The sequence below is a fragment of the Danio rerio genome, chromosome 4 (assembly GCF_049306965.1).
Source record: "Danio rerio strain Tuebingen ecotype United States chromosome 4, GRCz12tu, whole genome shotgun sequence".
NCBI lineage: Eukaryota > Metazoa > Chordata > Actinopteri > Cypriniformes > Danionidae > Danio > Danio rerio.
In genome coordinates this window covers 70,252,664-70,270,624 of record NC_133179.1, presented here as the reverse complement: position 1 = coordinate 70,270,624, position 17,961 = coordinate 70,252,664, and the positions used below count along the sequence as shown (strand labels likewise).

Below are 17,961 nucleotides of genomic sequence, written 5' to 3'. Positions count from 1 at the left end.
GGACATTCTGGACCATACGCTCATTGAGGAATTCTACTAACGGCAGTTTCCTAAAGTCTCGGGTATGCCAGGAGGTGGTCCTGGGAGGAGGGGTACTGCCAGAACCTGGGTTTGAACTTTGCTTTCTCCCTCTCTCTTTTCTGACAGTGTATTTATCTTTGTGACAGCTTTCCAATCTGCTCTCTCCAATTTGCTGTGTGGTTTTACACAGCTAATTGTCTATGCCAATCAGTAGTTTACTTGGTTACTGCGACTTGCCTTTCATTCCTGCTGATTGCTGGTCCTATATCTGCGGGTGCTTTGTCTCTCTTGTTGCTAGAGTGTTGGGTTCCTTTCACCTTCTCACCATTGTACTCATTTATCCAAACTTTATATGCTGCCATCACAAAATTTAAGCACTTCTCTCTCATTATTTAATCTCCCCATCATACTCTCGCATGAGACGATTTCAATCATCCCATTAATCTAGTCTTTAAATTCTGGCACTCTGGGACACTTCTAGTTATGGTTAAATAAATCTGGCAGCTGTGATGCATCAAATCTCGAGAAGAATAACAGATTTTTTCCCCTTATATTAGGTGTCACTCATTTGTCACCAAGAAGGCATAGTCATGGTTCTACAGGTAAATCACACCCTATGTATTCCTCAATTTTTTTCAACATTTAAAACCAGAATGGTTAAAAACAAATGAACATTCCAAGATCAGGTGTAAATAAATGCCCTTCATTACATTTTTTAAATAAATTATTTGCAGCAATGCCCATCCTATAAACTCTGTACGGTATAATTTGTACTGAACGAATCATTCCAATTTCTTCCAGACCCTATCTTAAGCCAATAAGCGTCACATTGTTGCGTTGGCTTCTATTTTCTAGATCCTCAAGTCACTTTTTATGCTGTTCACTGTTACTTACTAATGCTGAGGTGGTGTCTTGCATTTTGGAAATTGGGGCCTTCTGCTTCACCCAGTCTTTCTTAAATAGTATTTACTTTGTTTTTAGGGTTGGTAACCCCTTCTCTGATTAAATAAACATTGCTACCACTCTGTGTTTTTGTCTTCTACACAGACTACAGGGCTGTAATCTCACTGCTCAGTCTTGTGACAGTTTGTCTTCAGTCCTACAATCGCCAAACTGTGTCCTGAGAGAGCTGGACCTGAGTAACAATGACCTGCAGGATTCAGGAGTGAAACTTCTCTCTGATGGACTGAAGAGTCAAAACTGTAAACTGGAAGTACTGAGGTAAATTGTTTTCCATTTCTAACAGAAAGAGATGTGTGATTGTCAAACAATGTTATATGGACTATTGCTGTGTTTGCAGGTTGTCTGGCTGTATGGTGACAGAGGAAGGCTGTGGTTTTCTGTCTTCAGCTCTGAGTTCAAACCCCTCACACCTGAGAGAGCTGGATCTGAGCTACAATCATCCAGGAGATTCAGGAGTCAAGCTGCTCTCTGAAAAACTGAAAGATCCAAACTGCACACTGAACAAACTCAAGTATGTGGAGCGTTACTGCTCTTTTACAATGAATGGCTTTAAAAAACAATTAAAAAATCTCTTCCTTGAACCGCCACCTTATCGTGGTGGAGGGGTTTGAGTGCTTAAGTGGTCCTAAGAGCTATGTTGTCAGGGGCTAATGCCCCTAATAGGGTCTCCCAAGGGAAAAAGGTCTCAGGTGATTCAAAAAAAGTGTGGTTCAAAAACCCCTTATGAGCGCAAAAACAGTGAGCCAGGCCTGAGGTCGGGGCTAGTTTGCGAGTGCCTGGTGGTCGGGTTATCCCACGGAACCCGGCCGGGCTCAGCCCCCTAAATGAGCGACATGGGACCATCCTCTTGCAAGCACACCACCTGCACCGAGGACTCTCAACGATGGATCATGATTTTGTTCATGACTGAAAGGACAAGATCTCGGATATAAGGGGCCGAAATCAGTTTCCTTTCTTCACATGGTGGCAGGGGGCACCCTTATAGATAGGGTGAGGAGCTCTATTACCCGAGAGCAGCTTGGAGTAGAGCCACTGCTACTCCACATTTGAGAAAAGTCAGGTGAGGGGGCTCAGGCATCTGTTTTGGATGCCTACCTAGGGAGGTGTTCCAGGCATGTCCCACCGGGAGGAGGCCTCAGGGAAGACCCAGGGCATGCTGGAGGAACTATGGCCCCGTTTACACTAGTGCGTTTTAGTTTTAAAACGGTCTTTTAGATCAAAAACAATCCGCGTCCACACTAGCATTTCTGAACCTATCTCCGTCCTCACTACGCCACCAAAAACGTATATTACGTGACCATTCGTGCACTCTGGCCATGCACGTTCCAGTATAAACATGAAGCACGTGTCTGGCTCGGCATTTGGTTATTGTTAGTCAGCAAACGCCGGTTGATCAATGAACGCGAAGGCAAAGAAAGCAAGAGAGGTATTTTTGTGGACAGGCGACGAAGTCGAGTTGTTACTAAACGTAACAAATGAATAACAGCACAATGCCGCCTAAAACAGACAACAGTGCAAACAACACTCACATTTCTGTGTCCATGTTGTTGTTTACAGTGAAGGCTGGTCTGCTGTCTTCCGGTAGCGTTAAAGCCATGTGTTATAGTCATGGAATAGGGGATTGACGAATAAGGGAAGGATACGCAATGACACAAAAGCCCCAATCAGGTAGCGAATGTCAGCAGAACTGCCTCAGTTTTCAGATGTCTCCGTTTTCCCCCATCCACACTGAGACGGAGCAGCAGCGTTTTAGAATGAAAACGACCTCTCCAGCGTTTCCAAAACGCTCCATTTTCGACGCCCGAAAACTCCGGCGTAGTGTGGACGTATGCGTTTTCAAACTAAAACGCATTAGTGTAAACAAGGCTTTTGTCTCTTGGCTGGCCTGGGAACACTTCAGGGTCTCTCCAGAGAAGCTGGAGGAAGTGTCTGGGGAGAAGGAAGTCCGATGTTCTCTCCTCAAAGTGCTGCCCCCACGAATAGTGGATGAAATAAATGAGAAACAAAAATGTGTTTACAAAAATTTTATAAGGGCTATGGAGTTAGCACATACAGAATATACATCTTGTTTAATTTTTGTTTACTGACTGAATGTGAAATTGTGTGTGTTTACAGTGTGGATCATGGAGAAAAGAAGAGGATTACAGCAGGACCACGAAAATGTACTTATACACACACATACAAAGACTCTCTTGCTGTCTTTTTCTCTCACGCAAAGCTTTGGTGAATGTTGTTGTATTATAGATGTGTCTCTTCTTGTGTTCAGATGCCTGTTTTCTCACACTGGATCCAAACACTACAAACGCCGAACTTACTCTGTCTGAGAAGAACAGAAAGGTGAAAGGTGTGAGAAAGAAACAACCGTATCGTGATCATCCAGACAGATTTGATGATGATCCCCAGGTGTTGTGCAGTGAGAGTGTGTGTGGATGCAGTTACTGGGAGATTGACTGGAGTGGAAATGATGGTGTGTGTATATCAGTATCATATAAGAACATCAGGAGGAAGGGAGGTGGTGAAGAGTGTTTGTTTGGATATAACGATCAGTCCTGGAGTTTGTTCTGCTCTTACTCCAGATTCTCATTCATACACAATAACCAAGAAACTGATCTCTCAGTTAGGCAGATCAGCAGTAAAATAGGAGTGTTTGTGGATCACAGTGCAGGAACTCTGACCTTCTACAACATCTATAAAGACACATTGAGCCTCATCCACTCAGTCCAGACCACATTCACTGAGCCGCTCTATGCTGGGTTTTGGCTTTATCCTGGATCATCAGTGAAACTGTGCTGAAGACAGAGGCAAGATTTACTCATAATCCTCTACAGCAGGGGTCACAAATCTCGGTCCTGGTGGGCCACTGTCCCTGCAAGGTTTAGCTCCAACTTGCCTCAACACGCCTGCCTGGATGTTTCAAGTCTACCTACTTAGACATTGATTAGCTTGTTCAGGTGTGTTTGATTAGGGTTGGAGCTCAAATCTGCCCTCCAGGAACAAGTTTGGTGACCCCTGCTCTACAGGATCAGTCAGTAGCAGTGAGATGTTCTGGAGTCTCCTCTCTTCATCACCTTAATCCTCCAGCTGAACTTCTGTCTTCTGAGTTATATTTATATTATATTGTTATTTTACTATTTTTACTAACTAATGTTAACAAGCAAGAGTTTAAGGTCTTCCCTGCTGAAAAATCCAGCTTAAACCAGCCTAGGCTGGTTGGCTGGTTTTAGCTGGTCGACCAGGCTGATTTTAGAGGGGTTTTGGCCATTTCCAGGCTGGTTTCCAGCTATTTCCAGCCTGGTCTTAGCTGGTCAGGCTGGAAAATGACCAGCCAAATCCAGCTAAAACCAGCTTGACCAGCCTGGTTTAAGCTGGATATAGCTGGTTTTGGCTGGACTCCCAGCTTGGCTAGGCTGGTCAAGCTAGTTTTAGCTGGTCATCTCCCAGCCTAACCAGCTAAGACCAGGCTGGAAACCAGCCTGGAAGTGGCCAAAACCCCTCTAAAACCAGCCTGGTCGACCAGCTAAAACCAGCCAACCAGCCTAGGCTGGTTTAGGCTGGATTTTTCAGCAGGATATCTAATGGCATTTTATTTTTACTATGACCAACATAGAAATCTCATTTATATTTAGCAGACGCTTTTGTCCAAAGTGACTTATAATTGAGGAGGGATTCAGTGATTCAACAAGAAGAGGCAATACACTCAAGAAGTGCTAATGATACAAAGGAACAGTTAGTGCTCAGATTTAAGTGCTAGAGTAAGAGGGCGGAGTGTTTTTTTATTTTTATTTTACAAGAAGAGTGTTTCTACAGGTGGTTTGTCAAGCCCACTCCTGTGTAATAATAATAATAATAATAATAATAATAATACCTTACATTTATATAGCGCTTTTCTGGGCACTCAAAGCGCTTTACACAATGGAGGGGGGATCTCCTCATTCACCACCAGTGTGCAGCATCCACCTGGATGACGTGACCGCAGCCATTTTGCGCCAGACCGCACACCACACACCAGCTGATTGGTGGAGAGGAGACAGGGTGATGTAGCCAACTATGATATGGGGAGGGTTAGGAGGCCATGATAGACAGAGGCCAGTGGGCAGATTTGGCCAGGATGCCGGGGTTAAACCCCTACTCTTTTCGAAGGACATCCTGGGATTTTTTACGACCACAGAGAGTCGGGACCTCGGTTTAACGTCTCATCCGAAAGACGGCGCTCACTGAGCAGTATAGAGTCCCCATCACTATACTGGGGCATTAGGACCCACACAGACTGCAGGTTGAGCGCCCCCTGCTGGCCTCTCCAACACCACCTCCAGCAGCAACCCAGCTTTCCCATGTGGTCTCCCATCCAGGTACTGACCGGGCGCAGCCCTGCTTAGTGGGCGACCATGTGACAGTTGCAGAGAGCTAGCTGCCGGTAAAGCACACTACATATATGTACAATAGTTTATTAAACTGGTGTAAGTGTCAGTTAAAGTGTCAGAGATGATAGAGTTTTCTACAGGTGATTTGTCAAGCCCACTCAGCTGTGTGAGGCACACTCAGAATTAATACAATTTTGGGGTTGGCATGTGGTGAGGTGGGGGAGAGAGGAGAGAGTCCTGGTTTTGTTCAACAGGGTTCAGGCGATCTCAGAAAAGATGGTTCTTTAGTTCGCATTTGAATGATACCAGTGAATTAGCAGTCCGTGTGGGAATGGGAAGGTCATTCCACCAGCATGGAACACTGAATGAAAAGGTTCTGGAAAGTGACTTTCTGCAATAGTACCACAAGGCGGTACTCACTCGCTGACATAGACACAGTGGATGTAGACCTAAGAGGGTGCTGTGTGAGGTACACTCAGAATTAATAAAATTTTGGGGCTGGCATGTGGTGAGGTTTGGGAGAGAAGAGGAGGTCTTGGTTTTGTTCACCGGGGTACAGGCCATCTCAGAAAAGATGGGTTTTTAGTTGTCATTTGAATGATACAAGTGAATTAGCAGTCCGTTTGGGAATGGGAAGATCGTTCCACACTGAATGAAAAGGTTTTGGAAAGTGACTCTCTGCAATGTTACCACAAGGCGGTATGCAATCGCTGACAAAGACACTGTGGATGTAGACCTTCAGAAGTAGGTGGAGGTAAGAGGGTGCTGTGCCAGTAGCTGTTTTGTAAGCAAGCATCAATGATTTGAACTTCATCCTAGCTTCCACTGGTAATCAATGCAAAGAGATAAAGAGAGGTGTTAAATGAGCTCTCTTGGGCTCATTGTAGACCAGATGAGCTGCAGAGTTCTGGATCATCTGTAGAGGTTTAAAGGCTGATTTATACTTTTGCCTGGGTCCACTGCACGAGCCTTTGCTGCATGCGCATAGCCGAGAAATGTGAAGGCTTTTATACTTGACGTGCTCTCCCATGTACTATTATTTTTAACACTAGGTGGTGACAAGTGACGAAACTATAGTAAAGAAGAAGTCAGCGAGTGGAGTTGCTAAATAAATTCATTTAGTTTAATATTGCAACAAATAGGTAGTCAGCACCTGAGTTAAATATATAACAGCAAAGGGTCTGAATACTTAGGACCATGTGATATTTCAGTTTTTCTTTTTAATAAATCGACAAAAAATTCTAAAATTGTGTTTTTCGGTCAATATGGGGTGTTGTGTACATTAAAGAGATCATTTTTTTATTTAAATGATTTTAGCAAATGGCTGCAATATAATAGAATGACAGATTTAAGGGGGTCTGAATACTTTCCATACCCACTGTATTTACTTGAGTGTTTAACACACTGTTTTTTGTATCTGTATTTCACTTCAGTGTTATTGCTTCTGGAAACTTATCACTTTACCCCTTCACTCCTCTCTTGCACCATCTAAATATACCCAGATTTAGAATATCTCAGATTTTATTGCTATCAAAAATAAATAAATTAAAAAAAACACTCAATTTGTACACATGGGCAGGAAAGTACATCACACAACTTCAGCATACTTTCATAATAATAACCTGGCGTCATTCTCCAAATTGGTCTAGAAATACGGCATTGGGAGAAATTGTTTCTTGGGATACTCACGAATTAAATAAATTCAATCAAAAATCTGCACTTTGACAATCATATATTTTGCTTAAAAATATTATCCAAGTCATATTGCTATGTAGTACTTTACAGTAAATTTATATACTTATATACTTTCTTTTACTCTAGCAGTTATCTAGTCACCATTACACACAGATCTTGTGATTTTTACATAGTTTTTTATGATTTGTTTCATGTTTGTTACATTGTTTTTGTATTTTATGATTTGTCCCCTGTAAAATGTATCTGTTTGCATGATAACAAAAATCACAGAAGTGTCAAGAATGTGCTATTATCTCAATAAACAATTGATAATCACGAACAAGTAATCACTACGGTAAATCATCAGTATTTAATATTTTTGTTTTTTGATATTTTTGATCTTGCTGTGCTTCATCATTCTCTCTGTCTAGGTGAAAAGTGATGGAGTAGACATTAAAATGCACCCTTCTCTATCTGGATAGCATGATTTGAAAATTTGTCCTGAACGGGAGTAAAGGAGATTGATGACCTAATGTGCATAAAAGAAGAGGATATCAAACATCTCATGTCCATGGTTGATTGCAGAAAACCCTTGAAAACTGAAGGCAGATAAGAAAAGTAAGAAAGTTGTTGAGTAAGAAAAGACATGACGACAGGTGTTAGATCCAAATGCAGGTTCATTAGTAGAATAGTCAAAACAGCCAATGGACTTGACATCAAAGGCAGTCCACAGAGGAAACCAAGAAACAGGTGATGGGTCGAGACATGCAGCAAAGAATCAAAAAACTAGATAAACAGTCCAAGGGTCAAAGAACAGGCAGAAACAAGGAAACCTTTGGTGTGGTGCATCAACAGTTAAACAAGACTCAACAATGGGTGAGTGCGAAGTATTTATAGTTGAAGTCAGAATTATTAGCCTTCTTTGAAATGTATTTTCTTTTTTTTGATGCTAGTGTAACAGAGGCCTCCTCTTAAGCCTCCTTGGTAGAGCAACCGACTCCCATGCGGAAGGTCGCTGGCTCGATACCAGCTCTGAGTGGGTTGGGCGGCGTAAGACTGGCATTTTTACGCCCCATTCACGCAGGGCTTCAGCGTCAACGTTGGACTGAAGGAGTGTCTGAAGTTGGGGCTGAAGTGATCGTCATAGAAGCGTCAGCCAATGAAATTCAGTCAGCAATAGACCACTGTCTAGCTGGTGTATTTGCATACAGCGATCTGATTGGCTGACGCTTCCGTCGGCGCTTGTAAAGTTGAGCTAGTCCCAACTTCTGCAGCGAGCAACGCCTCTGAAGCGGCACTGATGGATTCACAATGCAGGTCAGCAATGCCTGAGGCCACCCATTCAGAGTAAATGGGAAGTGTTGACGCTGAAGCCCCGTGTGAATGGGGTGTTACATTGGTGCCGTGACCCGGATGGGAGTGAGGTTTAGGGGGTAAGTGTAATGGAGGCCAGCTAGTAAGTGTGATGCAAGGTAAACCTCACTCCTCTGACCTCTATAGGTGATCTAGCGACTGACGCTAAAGGCCATGGTCTTTAGCCTCCTTGGTAGAGCAACCGACTCCCATGCGAAAAGTCACCGATTCGATACCAGCCCAGAGCGGGTTGGGTGTAGTAGGACCGGCGGGGTTACACTTGCCAGATGATGTTTAACAGAGCAAGGAAATTTCCACAGTATGTCTGATAATATTTTTTCTTCTGGAGAAAGTCTTATTTGTTTAAATTCAGCTAAAATAAAAGCAGTTATTAATTTAAACACCATTTTAGGGTCAACATTATTAAGCCCTTTAAGCTATATATTTTCTCGATAGTCTAAAGAACAAACTATCATTATACAATAACTAGCCTATGTACCCTAACCTGCCTAGTTAACCTAATTAACCTAGTTAAGCCTTTAAATGTCACTCTAAGCTGTGTAGAAGTGTCTTGAAAAATATCAAGTCAAATATTATTTGCAGTCATCATGACAAAGATAAAATAAATCAGTTATTAAAACTATTATGTTTAGAAATGTGTGAAAAAAATGTCTCTGTTAAACAGAAATTGGGGGAAACAATAAACGGCGGCTAATAATTCAGACCTCAACTGTATAGTCCAGGTTATCAGTGAAGTTAATCTACACGGGGGCAGGGCATGATGGGATATGTAGTCCAGGTGACTGGCTGAAGGAGTGATCTCCAGTGACTATTTTTGCTTGTCATAGTTGCAGGATCATTAGGAGTGCTGCTGCCCTTATTTGTTTCCACACCACTCTCCTCTCTCATCACTTGGCCTTTATCATTTCATGTCTTGTTGCAGTATATTCATCTGTTCCTTAAAGTTTTAATTATTTTTGTTACATTAATTGTTTAATTATTATATTTAATTATAGCTATTGTTTTACATAAATTTGTACACTCTCAGAAATAAAGGTACGATAGTTGTCACTGGGGCAGTACCTTTTCAAAAGGTGCATATTTGTACCTGTAGAGTCCATATTAGTACCTCAAAGGTACATTTCATGTGCATTTGGGTATAGATATGTACCTTTGAGGTACCACTAAGGACCTTTGTTTCTGCGAGTGTATTGTTTTGGTGAATTTCAGTCATTTGGTTTTCCTTTGACAGTTTAAATAAGACTTGTACAGGTATTAAACATATTCTATGTGTTACAAAAGAAGGACTTTTAACTTAATAAAACATTCGATAGTTGTAAGATCGTTCATCACGGGAAAATCATATGCGTTTAGAGCCGGAAAAAGAATTGAACCGTTCATCTCTCGAGTCCTCGGGTTTGAGTCATTCTGTCACGTGATGAACGAACGGTCATGGCTCCTATCGGCTTAGACTGTGCATTGATTAAGATTATATGTGACTGTCAGTGTAACGTGAATGAACCCCTGACATTTGAAGACATGAAGAGGTGAGCTGAGCAAAGAGACAACAATACCTTCATAGACAAAAGAGCAGGTAAACATTGAATTATTATTTTCTCTTTCTTATATTCTGTTTATGACTTATTTGTCATGTGATCAACCTTTTGGGTTAGTTGTAGATGTGTCTGGCCATTCGTAACATTTTAATAATATTTTGGCAAATTGAACCAAATGAACGAAATGACTCGAAAAAAGATTCATTCATCTCGATGAACGAGACTCAAAGATCCGAGTCAGTAAAATGATCTGAACTTCCCATTACTATTTTAGAGGTATGCGCCACGACAGACAGGGTGCCTTTATTTAGCCTGCAGCCTGTATAATAGTTTAAATTTTTATAGTTTATATAAAATATATAGGCAACTTTATATAAACGCTTCGCTCTGATCATGCAAAGATCATAATGCGTTGCACATTCATCTTATTCTTCAGTAGATAGTAAATTATGTATTTTATAAACTAATCATTTATAAGAACTAAGCTATTAATAACTGTAATTGTCCAAATGGAAAAGTCTTGATTAAAGTCCTGTCGTTTAAAGGATTTTCTACAATTTACGCAGATTTGTGCTGATTTCTGTGCGCATCGAGTGCTTTATTTTTTCATACAATAGTAAATGCATAAAATAAAATGCGAACAATTGGCCGCACCGAAAAGTAGCCTGTTATAAAATATTTATATGTGAAATAACCAATAGGGCCCGCTGTTGTACTGTAACATAATATAATTTTCTCAAGAAGAGCAAATGTCAAATTATTAGCCTAACGCACAGACAGTGAGCTTATCTTTTAGTCTGAACTACTAGCCCTTATTTGTTTTATTAACTATAAGTATGTGTTTAATTAGTTAATTTGAAAAATTGTTCATTAATCCAGAATTAATTGTTGAAAAATAGGCATTGCGGCTCACCTTGTACAGGCCTATTGCACTTCGGCTAAACGTTATTTAAAATATTTCGCATAGCCTGCCTTGTATATATATATGTATATATATATATATATATATATATATATATATATATATATATATATATATATATATATATATACCATCCTCATTTTCTTGTCAGCTTAGTTTCTTTATTAATCCAGGGTCGCCACAGCGGAATGAACCGCCAACTTATCCAGCAAGTTTTTACACAGAGGATGCCCTTCCAGCCTCAACCCATCTCTGAGAAACCGGAGCACCCGGAGGAAACCCACGCGAAGGCAGGGAGAACATGCAAACTCCACACAAAAACACTAACTGAGCCAAGGTTCGAACCAGCAACTCAGCGACCTTCTTGCTGAGAGGCGACAGCACTACCTACTGCGCCACACACACACACACATACATATAATTAAAATAGGAAGAAATTAAATAAAAACAAATTGTACCCTTTGTTATAGCCTCGCCCCAGGGCCCAATGTTTTCTTATTTTGGTTCTGCTAACAACAATTAAAAAAAAACTAAACTATAAAAAACACTAGTAAATATTAATAATAATAATAATAATAATAATTTTTTTATTACTATAAAGGCCTTGCTCTGAAACAATCATGCAAACCAGGTGCTGCTCGGAAATGGCTATCTTTGCTCAGCATCAGGTGCACAGCAGCGAGACGTTTGACAGTGAACTATGAACTTATTTTAATGACAAATGTCTAATAATACTGCCAATTTACTTTTTTATTTATTTATACATACGCAATGAATTTAAGTCTGCTAACTGTGTGGTTGAAATGACAGAATATGTAAACTTAGTTTATATATAATTAAATAATAATAATAAAAAGCCGGCGTGCAGGGCTCTTTTTTTGAGGGCGACATCAGAAGCTCAGATTTGGTTGACCAATCAGAGGAAAGTGGGCGTTTCTTCCAGCACCGCCTACATGTGTATAATGAATTTTAAAGTCGTTTATCTGTTTTCCTACCCTAAACCAAAAGACAAAAATCCAGCCCAAATCTTGTTGTTTTCTTTTTTTCATGAGCACAAGAAAAACGGGAAAGTGGCTGTTTTCTTCCTTTTCTTTTTATTCCGTTTAAAACAGGAAAACAAACTAACTAAACGTACATGGACTGACCAGCACCCAGACCTTAATTATTTTTAGTTAAATATAAATATAAACTAAGTTTACATATTCTACAATTTTATTAGTTAGCAGGCTTGCATTAACTGCATATGCATAAATGAAATAAAAAGAGACTTTTCCATTTGGAGATTTAGCTATTAATAGCTTAGTTCTTATTAACGATCAGTTTATAAAATACATCATTTACAGATCTACTGAAGAATAAGACGAATGTGCAATAATAATACTTTTAAATTTTATATAAACTATACTTTATATAAACGATAAATGTAAAAAATAAATACATTTATAGTAATAAAACCTGTGTATAGGTTTTCAGAGTATTTAGTGCGAGTTGGTGCTAGTTTGCCTTATGGTCAGTGCAGTAAGTGACTGTATTATCATCAATAACGTTACCTGTTGAGCACAAAAGTTTATAACATACAAAAACGTAACAAACAAAATCTTACCTATTTTCTGCCTTTGTGCTTTGTTTTCTTTGTTTGCTCGCTACTACACCCGTACACAGCGAGTCCAGCATCTTCACATTGGTGGTCTCTGCCAACACTAATACAGTGCACCAGACGGCTAGACCTGCACTTCCAGACCTTCACAGTTTCACAGCTGCAGCATTTGGTGCACTGTATTAGTGTTGGCAGAGAGCACCTTTTTGGATTGTAATAACAATCTGGGGGAAAAAATACACATCACAAGCAAATTATTATTGCGTTAAACTAAGAGAGCTTATATTTAAATTCTATGCAGATATTTTGATCTCCAAAAAACGTATTTGTAATCATTACAGAACTTATTAATAATTGTTCAACTGTTATTGTGTTACTGTTATTGTCTTTGGTAGCACTTTTAAATAGATAATATGATAACTGTAGACCTACATAGCAGTAAATATCTTTTAAATAATATCTGCGTTATATATTATACATTTTATTTTAACATTTTTAACATATTTATTTTGCCAGAAAACATTGCTAGAACATCATCCTAGAATGGTACAATAACACAAAAATAAAATAAAAAGCAAGCTGTAAATATCATAAAATAATTCTATCTTTTTAATTTTGATCAAATCAAACACTGAAATAATTATTTGTTAGTGTAATATTTTACACCACATTGATTTATGCCATAAAACCTGGTCATTTTTCAGCAATCGCTTTAATAATCAATAACCTTATACCACGTCAGGTGTCAAACTCAGTTCCAAAAGGGCCGCACCAAACTTGTTCCTGGAGGGCCGGTGCCCTGCAGAGTTTAGCTCCAACCCTAATCAAACACACCTGAACAGGCTAATCAAGGTCTTACTAGGTATACTTGAAACATCCAGGCAGGTGTGTTGAGGCAAGTTGGAGCTAAACCCTGCAGGGACCCCTGCTTTACACAGTCAACTGCCTTTTGGGATTATTTCCTACAATTATCAGATGATATGGCATGCTGAGTGCACTTTATTGTGCTCACAAACCATTCACGTGGCCTCCGTTTCCCTGGTGAGTGAAATTATATACGTGTATACTAACCTAATAAATGTATTTGTTTTATTTAAGATCATTTATTATTTATAATGTTCTTTAGAGCTGTAATACACTCCAGAATCTGTCAGATTGATGAGCTGTAGGCTCTAGAAGCGTTGTCATACAGTGTTATGCTGGATTTCATCAATAGTCTTACATTAACTAACACAGACTATATCTGAAGTGTTTGGAAGTATGTGTTTTCCTCCTGTTGAAAAACGTCATAAGAACAATGTTTAGTGGTTCAATGTATTACAGCAGTTTTTTTAAAAGTCTAAACTCTTTATTGATATAGTGTACAACCAAGCACAAGTGGTCAGAATACAAACGAGTCGCAGGTAATGAAGTATTAGGCGTTTCTCCCAAAGAAAAGTACAGGTGCGTTCGACATGAAGCTCAGCTGCAGCCGGTGATCAACGAGATTAGCCGAGCGCAGGCGGGGCGGAGTTGAAAACGGAGCCGTCAAGACGGACAGCTGGACACTTCGGGACTCAAAGTTGCTGCAGTCATGATGACCGATCACATGGCGTCATCATATGTTTTTGTTATTTTTATTTATAAGAACAAAACATTTACAAATAAAACAGAATACAGTTTCTACAAACTGTAGTTCCTTTTTAAACAATAAGAGAGAAATATGAATAAAATACATAACAAATGCATGAGAGAAATAAGAGGAAATGAGAGGTTAATATAAACATAAAAACGAACAGGTCTATTAAATACAAAGCAATAAGCATAAATTCTAGGAGTTAAACATCAACCTTTAGGCTAATACTTCTTGTTTGAATATGCTAAAAATGGGTTTACATATATGTACATTTATAGATTTAAAAAATTCCAATGTAAAAAGCAAAACAAGGTGTTTTGATTAGGTCTTAATAAATGAGATTATTTTGGATAATGAATGAATTTTCAAAAAAGCATTTTAATCCAAAAAAATCGTGTTGAAAAGAACAAAAGGTAAAATAAGTGAGCTATGTAGAATTTTCCCAGAAAGAGCAGGTAGCCTTTAAACTGCTAGACAGAAAATAAAATATATATTTATATTATAATAATAAAACCATTTTATAATTATTTAATAAAATAGTTCTTTAACTTAATTTGTTAAGAGAGCTTTAGGGGAGCAGGATCAATGATGATGATTTTCTTATTTCAAGTCTGTAAGAGTTATTTAGGTTATTCACTAAAATATACACTAAAATATATCATTTAAATCGTTCATGGAGATGAATGCAGTAAACAGTCTGTATAAAAAAGTTAAAAATAAACCTGTGCAAACAAGCTAACCTTTATTACCAGATTATTTAACAAAAGATGATACTGCAGTAAAATATTTGTAGTCTTTTAATAAGCAAGATGTGTACAGGATAGAGAGGGTGTGAAAAGTGAATTGTTTGTTTTGAAACTTTTGAATCGGAATTTGTCCAATTATAAACCCGAAATACACGTGTTTGTTGTCATGTGGTGAACTCGGCCAATTGTGTAATATCGGTGTCGTCATCAAAGCTCCTGCAGTCGCTTTTCTGAAGCTGCACGGTCTGAGTTTGCCGTCTGATCTCGGAGCGCTGTCGCGGTACTTTGATGCCACATGTGACAGTCACGTGGCGTCGGCGCAGCATCAATCCGGACAAGATTTCTAACCAGAATGCACTAGGGTTGGGCATCTAAGCTATAATGCCGATCCGATACGCATCTCAATACAAAGAATCCGATCCGATATATTAGCGATACATTTGTGACATATTGAGATGCAACACGATACGATTTACACCCATATCACGATACAATGCGATAATTCAGCACTAACTAATTAGATCAAGTTTATGAGATGATGTGAAAGAGGATGCTGTGCCATTGAATGAGTTTGATTATTTATTAACCAAGCAAAACCAAGACTTTTTTTACAACCTGGCTTTTCTCTCAGAGCCAGAGTGTCAGTTTACAGTAGAGGGACATTTTAGAACATATAGCACATATTATTTAAGTATTTTCAAGATAAACAGAATGTATAAGCAATATATATTAAAAAGTATGTATATATTTGCACTCTTTCAACATAAATAAATTTAGCATTGCACAACAAGAATTTTGATTTAACTTTTCAACTATGAAAACAAGTTTTACAAAGATATATTGTGCCACTGAATATTTAAAACTTAAGGTGGTGAACTAGCAGTGTTATGCTGCTTTCAAACATCACTGTCACTGTAAACAACAGGCTAATAAAAATATAACAAACCAGCAATCTTCTTGCTGTGAGGTGGTCAAACTACCCACTGTGCCACCGTGACACCCATTATTTTTATCATTATTATTATTAATATTATTATTATTATTATAATTAAATAAAAATTAACAGAAGGAGGTGTTCAAAACCTTCGTTCTCCACGACACTAGGCTGAATATCTTTGCAGATGAACAGGGCCGGCACGTCCATAGAGGCGACCTAGGCGGCCGCCTAGGGCGGCAGTATAGAGAGGGCGGCGTCCGCAACACCCCCCCTTACCACCCGCATCCTCAGTTATGTCCGCAACACCTCCATCAGCGCCCGCTTGTCCTCAGTTATATCCGCGCATAGGGCGGCAGAATAGAGGTCCACTGGAAGATGGAGCTTTCACAACAACACCGTGGCGCCGCTTCAAGTGAGATTTCAGATTAGTCGGACTGCCCGTGTATTTTACAGATGCGCGGCACACTTTTGCAAATTGCATCCAGGGGCGCAACTGCACATTTGCTGATGGCAATGCGGCTTCAACTTTTCCGCGCCCCCCTTCAATCCAACTATATTTTATAACAGGCAAGAGATAAAATGTGGAAAATATTTCCATCAATAAATTAAAGATATTTTTTCATAAAGATATCAATATGCTTAAAAAAACAGTTTCGCAGTTTTGAACACAACTGAAATAGTTTGAAGTATAGTAAAAGGTATAATTACATTAAGCATGTTAAGTCACAAAGAAATGCATCTCATACCACCCCAAATGTCTTCTTAATTTAATTTTCACTTACTAAATGATTATAGCACCTTGACTAGCCTTGCTTTTGGACTTTTTGTAGTACATTTGTCAAAACAAAATGATAGACATGGGAGTCCTAAAGGGCAAAAGAACATTGCAATTACTTCTCACATTCAGACTGAGGCAGAAGGTCTGTCTTTGCAAGAACAATTGACTGAAACTGCTAAAAGTGAAATAAAAAAGACTGTCAAATGTTTAGTGTAAAAAAAACAGAAACAACACTGTGTGAAATGTTCTATTTAGTTGAAATGTTATAACTTTGTTTGTAGCTAAAATTAAAATAGTTCTGAGCTAAGAAGTTACCAAAAGGCCTGATGAATCAATATGATACATAATAAATTCATAATAACATGTGGTATAAAAATGGGGGGAGGGGTGAAATGATTTTTTAATTTAATAAAATACAATATTATACGCGTATAAAATGCTAAATACATTTTTTTAAACAAAAAATATATACATTATTTGAAACTTTTAATATGGATAATTTCAAAAATAGTTTTGGCACAATGGCGCCCCCCCATGTGTGGCGCCCCTATGCACTGCATATACTGCATACCACCTTTTTGCGCCACTGATTGCATCTGTCCTGTCATGTCGTCCATCCTTAAATCCATAATGTTGCCATACTTTAGATTTAAAACTCAGTGAGGAATAAAATGTTTGTTTTGCTTCTCGCGCTTTCTGAGGGCGCTCCACTCGCTTCATCCGCACACCTGATACAGTTGTAGTGTAAGTGTACACATCCGCAAATCCGTTAGGCATACTTTATGTAGGTCGATTAAATATGCGCCAAAAACAGGTTGACAACACTTGTTAATAAATAAAAAATAAATTCTATATTAAAAATATAAGCTGTATCTTGGAAAAACCGATGCATCTCGCAAAAACCGATGCATCTCGATTTGCTTCCAAAATTTCATTCATCCTCTGCTGCTCAACCGATGCACTCGCATCGTGCACGCGCATGACCGCGTATCGATATCGATTAATCTTCCCATCCCTAGAATGCACCGCTTTAAGACAGATTTCAATCGATCTGCGCAGCGCTGCATGAAGTCGAACGCACCTTCTGTCTGCCAGGTCCAAGCAAAATGCCAGCAGCTCCGCTCACTCTCCGCCTCTTTGCCCTTGTTTATCCCGCAGTGGGTGATGACGCGTGAACAAAATGGCGACGGTTGGCCGCGCCTACTTGTGGCTTCTTTTGCGCCATAGATATATACACTAGATATCGCATAGGGACCCTGAGCATGCGTCAATAGCGCCGCCACGTTGGTACAGTGCTCCCAGGACAAATGTCATTCAACCGCACTAGTCAAGACAGTGTTATTACGTGAAGATGCGGGACTTTAGCGCTGTCTACGGGTGTAGTAACGAGCAAACAAAGAAAACAAAGCACAAAGGCAGAACATTTCATAGGTAATAT

General features: G+C 39.2%; 2 protein-coding genes across 3 annotated transcripts in view; one reads left to right on the top strand and one right to left on the bottom strand.

The window, feature by feature from the left end:
- The window catches only part of LOC100001832 (uncharacterized), a 61,448-nt gene that overhangs the window by 42,005 nt on the left and 1,482 nt on the right, over positions 1 to 17,961 (bottom strand). The window contains exons 1-2 of one of the 2 annotated variants that reach the window (XM_073948687.1): positions 17,605 to 17,634; positions 12,454 to 12,671 (exon numbers count right to left, since the gene is read on the bottom strand). The exons of the other annotated variant lie outside the window; for it this stretch is intronic. The gene's annotated coding sequence lies outside the window, so the exon portion shown is untranslated. Of the gene's footprint in view, positions 1 to 12,453; positions 12,672 to 17,604; positions 17,635 to 17,961 lie in introns of those variants that run through there. 2 annotated transcript variants of the gene reach the window in all.
- On the top strand, positions 612 to 5,795 carry LOC141375043 (stonustoxin subunit beta-like). Its single transcript, XM_073949098.1, has 7 exons — positions 612 to 623; positions 877 to 884; positions 1,069 to 1,242; positions 1,322 to 1,495; positions 3,100 to 3,146; positions 3,251 to 4,151; positions 4,552 to 5,795. The coding sequence occupies exons 1-6, from the start codon at positions 612 to 614 to the stop codon at positions 3,775 to 3,777; spliced, it is 942 nt and encodes a 313-aa protein (XP_073805199.1). The 3' UTR covers positions 3,778 to 4,151; positions 4,552 to 5,795.